The 6,508-nt window shown below is 37.7% G+C and overlaps 1 protein-coding gene across 1 annotated transcript in view; it reads left to right on the top strand.

Annotated features, from left to right (window-relative positions):
* LOC142349632 (uncharacterized) overlaps positions 1-6,508 on the top strand; it is a 116,864-nt gene that overhangs the window by 103,358 nt on the left and 6,998 nt on the right. Inside the window, exons 11-12 of the mRNA XM_075401337.1 lie at positions 1,262-1,472; positions 2,098-2,351. Coding sequence (XP_075257452.1) covers positions 1,262-1,472; positions 2,098-2,351 — 465 coding nt within the window. The remainder of the gene's footprint in view (positions 1-1,261; positions 1,473-2,097; positions 2,352-6,508) is intronic.

Here is a 6,508-nt window from a genome sequence, read left to right as displayed (position 1 = left end):
TTTCTTATTTTTGGTAAAATTACCACAATCAAAGCACTATTATAACCACCTATGTAACCTTCTTTATGGAACTAACTAATTGATCCCAGCGCACACTGGTCAGTTGAGAGCAATGTCTCTGACGCTGGTCATTTATGTTTAATAGCCGCCTCAGTTTCTCAGCCGGCTATTGTAGCGCTCCTATTTTTTTACTTCGTCCTACTAATTTTTTTCGCTTTACCTTAGTTCACAACTTGTTCAACATTTTGCGTGAAATCTTTTTGACTCTCTAGGTGATTTTCACTCTTCTCCCGTTCTGCTAAAATTGTTATTAGACATCAATTGGTCGGCAAAGCAATTTAAAATGACCTGAGTGCGTATCAAATAACGAAATCAGAAATAGAAACGGGATAAATCCATGAAGCCCAATTTTAGATGCCCTTTACTCGAACTTTGTTTTAAGTTACTATCTCTAATGCTTATTTGTAATGATACTAGCCTCTGTGTCATCTCACTGCGAAACAGGAGCTTGTTCAGCTCCAAAACGACATCAAAATAGTTAGTACTTTAAACTTGTTTGTGTGCAAAAATCATTTTTTTGTCATTTGTTTTTTCTTTTCTTTCAATCTCAATCGTGGTTATGGGAATCAACGGCGGCTATTTTTCGGCAATCTGCCGAGTATGTTTTCTTAAGTTAACTATTTTTTGGAGCGAATCACCAAGAATTATGGTGGAGAATGTTTTTAGCGAACATGAAGTAAATATTTTGAGTATCATGTAGCCATTTAAATATAGATCAAGCAGCCAAGTTCAAGTCTCGCCGAAAAGTTATGTTTTTGCTGACGCGTTGGAATTCTATGGAATAGAAGCCAGCAACTGTTGTGCGGATGTACTCCTAAAGATCAAGAGTCAAAATGCGAAGTGTTAGAATCCGAGGCCTTTAATTTTGATTTTACTTCGATCTGAGTATAACTTTTGATCTGTGTTTTGATCTTAGTTGCGTATTTTTTTTAACCGTTGAAGCCAAACTAGGTTACAAAAACTTGAATATTTTAATTATGGACATTTTCTAGTTGTCGTTTGTAATTATTATTTAAACTTAATTATTATTAACCTATTAAGCATACGCGATACATTAAAAACAATGATCTGTGGCGCAATTATACATATTGTAACGGGGGAAGGGATATTACGTGTAACGGAAAAGATTAATCAAATATTTTACGTCGGTCAGCTTGTCATTTTCAAAGACAAAAGGTTAACTGTGGAGATCATGTTTTAGATGATGAGGTATCACTACCACTGGTTGTACTGGGAGTGATGTTGGCAGTGGTCTTTCTCTTCCTCTTCTCAATCTTAGTCTTCTTCTACTGTCGCAACATTGTCAGTCGACTCGGAAACCACTTCGGTTACGGACACCACAGGGACAGTAGAGGGTCCAGTGGAAATGGTGCTGGCTCTACTGCTAGTCAGCATGGCAGTTCTAGATACAAGTTAGTGAAACTGTTTCTTCTTTGACTGAAGGGATCAGTACAATTTTGACTTTATAAATTGTCTTGGTAAAGTTCAAAGGAGGTCTAAATATGAAGTGAAAAACTAGTTACGATTTTGGTACTAAAATATATCTAAATGGACTCAAAAAGGTTCCATTGGGTGTTTTTATGTTGTGAAGTAGTGTTATATATAAAGTGCACGTCCGATTTTTCTCTCGAAAGGGAATGGGCTTCAAGTACATCCTCTTTTAGCAGTCTCGAAAATATCTGAGGATCTTTTTTGAGCCCATCTGAAAGGCATACATACATACGTACATTATTTTTTTTCTGGTGGATAATATCCCAGATTTTTTGTGTTGAACAAATGTTTAGACAAGCATCCCTTTTGCTTATTAAATCGCAATTATGGAACTTTTAATCTGGAGGAAACACTGAGCCCACGTAATCCTAAAAAGATGCGGAAAATGCTTTTCGAAAAATTTTATTTTTGCACTGAATAATTTTATTGGATAGATCCGGTATTGCATACAATCGTTATGAGATATGTTTTACAATACTGGATACTGTGTTTTATTTCGGATTCAATGAGCATTTTGATTAGCGTTCCTCAATACCTAAATTTAAGGTACGGGAAAGAGTTGAAGTACGAGACGAGAGAGAAGTACGACGAGACAGCCTTCACGTCATCCAATCCTGTAACTGACAACCAGACTGCCCTCGGACCCCCTCCAGAGTCACCTCTCTACTCGCCTGGCGTGAATGCATTCGAGTGGGAGGAGGAACGGGAAATGCAACAGAGGCAGAGGGGAGGAGGAGGAGGCGGAGAGGTGTTTGACTTCAGTACACATCCTCAGAATTATGACGCACATCAACCACAAGGTCGGTTGTTAAATCAGTTGGTTTTTTAATTGCTCTCTTACGAAGTCGAGTGCCTGCACTATACACGGTTTTTGCTTGACCGTTTTGAATTTTCGGTTGACCTTACGTCCATATCACTTTCCGTCCGTTTACGTGATCTGAATTGCTCTCTCGTGCACAATTATTTTAAGCAGCTCAATTGCACCGAAATTGGTTTGATTTTGATATCAAATTATGTAGTGCCCTCTCTATAAGCTGCAAAAGCTGCTGGTCAAAATTTGCTCTGCAGTGAGAGTAAAAGAATTAAAAAGGTTTACTTTTACGCCCTCAGGTGCACGTACTGTTTTTTACATAGTTGCATGCTATATAACAACACATAAATTGTAAATAGGAACATAAAAACATTAGGGGAGGGCAGAATGTGTTCGAAAATTATTTAAAAATTTGTGTTTCAACACGTAAGTCTATTTCGCAGCTATTCCGGCAGTCTGTCGGCTATGTTTGATAACTGATGCCGTTTGTGCGGTGTTCCGCCTTCAGTTAATTTTGAATGGGGCTGCTGTTGTTCCCTGTTTGGATGAGTTGGTTGTTGATGAAATTGTCGGTTTCCATTTAAGTTGAAATTTCGTTGATGTGTATCACTGTTTGTGCTGAGACTAGTATTGCTTCGTCCTTGAAGCGTTGAACGTTCATGTGCTTCTGCTATTTCTTTAATCCATTGGTTGAAGTCTGCAAGTGTCGGCTGCTGAATTCTTCGTCGTAAAGCAAACTGATTCTATTTGAATTCTTCGCTGTAAGGTAGTTTGTCGGTTGCATGCTTCAAGATTGTCGTGCTGTTGAGATCGGCTTCGAAGTTGAGTTCTTGTAGTGTCCTTGTCATGGTGTTAATGAATGTGGAAAAATTTACAATTGTCCAAGGAAGAGATGTCGTTGGTGGCCTGTAGTTGATGAGTTTCTCCAACAAGTTGCTGATGATGACGTTTGGGTTCCGAAACCGCTGTTTCAACTCGTTTATTGCATCTTTGTACAGGTGTCCGTTGCAGGCAAATCCTTCAATTGCTGTTTTGGCTTTTCCAATTACAAGTCCCTGTAGATAGGCGATCTTCTGTCCATCACTGAGCTGAGTGTCTCCAATCATGAAACTGAAACGGCTGTACCAGTCTGCCCATTTGCTCGGGTCACCGTTGAACTTCTGAAGATCCATCTTTGGAAGAGCTTCCACATAAGGCGTATAGAATGGAACTGGTTGTGATAACGTTGTTGACAATTGTTGTGGTTGTTCTGTTGGCTGATGGAATGTTTGCGTGTCCCCCATTCCAGTAACTCTGTTCTGCTGGTCGTTTAGGCTGCTTGAGTAAGCTAGTCTATCATACCAAAAGTTGTTGAGGTTGTCACGTTGAGCGGAATTGCTAGTTTCTGGTTGTTCGTTGTGTAAACTTCTGTTAACTGATGTTTGCTGTTGTCCAATTGCTCTAGTGTTGATGTTGTTGTTGGTTGCTGAGTTATCCGCTGTCGAGTTGGCTGTTACTGTTGTCTCGTTGTTGTCTTGTGTGTTGTAGTTTGTTGTGGTGTTTTCGTGCGAAAGGTGATTCTGAATTTTAATTTTCATGTCGTCGATGTTGTTCCACGTGTCAGTGATTTTTCCGATGTACTCCTCGTGCTGATCTTCGTCAAGCTGTGAAATCAACTCGTAACTGGTTTCCTCGAACTCCGAAAATGTTTCCGCCGCCTTTTCATGAACATTCTTCGCTGCGTTTATGTTCCCACTGTCAATCAATTCGCTCATGGTTTGCAGGTTCTTCGCAATTTTCTCCCCCATCACCCTGATTTTTGCTTTTAAAACGGGTGGTTGCATGGTTCTGTTCGGCATTGCTGTCAGACGGTTTGTGTTCTGCTTTGTGTATTGTATTGTTGAAATGTTGACTGTGTTGGGGGGTCTTTATTGTCCGGTGGGGGATGGGTCTTGGTCTTTGGGGTTGATTCGTGGTCTTTGTCTTTGCCTTTGCCCTTGCCTTTGCCTTGAGGTTGCGCGTTCGAGCTTGGTTAGGGGGGGTCACCAGAAAAAAACTGTGCGGTGTTCCGCCTTCAGTTAATTTTGAATGGGTAGTGTTGGTGGTGCTGCGTCCGGACGTCAGAGAAGCAAACTAATCAGCTTGCTTCACTGACGCCAGTGTTGGTGGTGTTTCAAAAAAGACCCTTGAGTTATGGTTACTTTGGCACGATATGCCTGGGCTACCCTTTGCCCACTGTTGTTTCTTTTCAACAGTTATAACTTTCTTGAGATTTGCTTCACAAATCTTCTTTTGCTACCGTGAAAAAGTCATCCATTTCCTAATCATTGAATTATATCTATATAATCAACATTATGACTTGGTGTTCAAAGTTACAGTTTTTAGCACGTGCCTCTCCTGGTACACCGTTTGTTTTGGTAAAATTAATTTTGTATAATTTTGTCCTTTATTTAGTTCTTTTTATTAATAGCCGCCCTCATCTTCTCAGCCGGATATTATAGCACTCCTATTTTTTTACAATTCAAAGAATTTGAATTGTATTGGGGTGCTGTCTTTTTACGACTCGAAGAGGAGTATTGGAGAAGTCCTTTTTTTTAATCAATTTTATCGGAGTGATTTTTGAAGCGGGAAATGAAACGCGTGAAAAAATTTGGAGTGATTTTGGCGCTGAACAAAAGTGAAGAACGGAGCGAAAAGAGAGTGGTTTTTGTTCATACCGCTATTTTTGAGAGAGCGAGAAATAGATGTGTGAAAAAATTTTCTCTAAGCGAGCGAAATTTTGTTGACGTGCGGCATTTTAAAGCAATTTTTTTCATTTATTTTGGTTATGAGGTTTGGTTATGATTTTTTTTTTAAAATTTTAGGCTGGTTTCGGTAGTGGTTTGAAGGTTTCTGGAAATTAATATGAATTTTATGATAAGTCGGAGGTTTTTAATGTATTTTGCTGATTTTTGGGCTAATTTTTGCGTTTTTTTTGACGATTTTTTGTTTTACTGGCTCAAATGGGTATTGAAGAAACCCCTTCTACTTGCGCAATTTTATGATAACAATCAGTTACAGTTTTGTGGGTCAGAATTTTTTTTTGTTGAGAAAAATGACAAAAAAAATGGCGAAAATTGGAACTATTTTTCTTAAATTTTTGCAGTTTTTCGTTTTTTTCTGTTTTAAGCCTAATATGACTTACCTATTGTTTCTCTGCCTAATATGACTTACCTATTGTTTTGCGAGCATCTGAATACCCTATTGGCTGAAGGGAATTTTTCTTTTGATTTATATGTTTCTGAAATATTAAAAAATTTAGTAACTTTTTCCAGTTTTTCAGTGAAAGTTGTTTTTAAGAGCTTTTTTTCAAAATTTTAGCCTAATGAATTTTTTCAAAATTCACATAAGTGGTTTTTGTAAGTACTAGTAGTTTTGATGAAGTTATTTTGGCAGAGATAGTTTTTTGGGGATCTCAATATATAACAAAATTTGATCAGATTTTTTATCATATTTTAACAGACTTGATTTTTTTGTTTTTACTTTTCTGTTTCGTGACTTTGTTTCAAGATAATTATAAATTAGTGAAGGCACGTTTTGTTTGATGAGTTGCTGGATGGCGTTTTAATGGATTTTCGCTTCGAGTCGTTTCCGGAATTCTTCCGGCTATGTTTTTTTTTAAGATTTGTTCACACATTTTCATGATTTATGAAGTCAAATTGGAGTAGTGATTTTGGTCACGCCGAAACAGGAAATGGAGCGAAAACGCGAGTGGTTTTGCGGCGTGAATTTGTTTCGCTTTAAGTAGAGTCAGAAAACGGTGTTTGAACAAAAATTCGGTTTCTCGGTAGTGGTTTTTTGTTCACATGCGGCAATTTCACTCTGATTTTTACTGTTTTTTCGATTTTTTGGATCGGATTTTTTTTTGTAAATGGTTTTCCCAATCTATTCACAGCTCTTTCTAGGCGTAGTTTGTTGTTTGAATTAAATTTTTATTTCTCGCTAGTTGTTTTTTTTTGTTCACATGCGGAATTTTGACATTGATTTTCTGTTTTTTTCTTATTTTTTTCATCTGATTTTTTTAAATGGTTTTCTCAATTCACTCATTGTCCATTTTAGGTCTAATTTTTCTTTTTAGTCAATGAAAGTTTTTTGAATTGTACGTCAGGACTTGTCCTGCTATGTTTT

This window comes from Convolutriloba macropyga, chromosome 11, assembly GCF_964194025.1.
Source record: "Convolutriloba macropyga chromosome 11, txConMacr16.3, whole genome shotgun sequence".
In the NCBI taxonomy this organism is placed as follows: domain Eukaryota; kingdom Metazoa; phylum Xenacoelomorpha; order Acoela; family Convolutidae; genus Convolutriloba; species Convolutriloba macropyga.
Note: the sequence above shows the minus strand (reverse complement) of the source record. Positions and strands in the feature narration are given on the sequence as shown.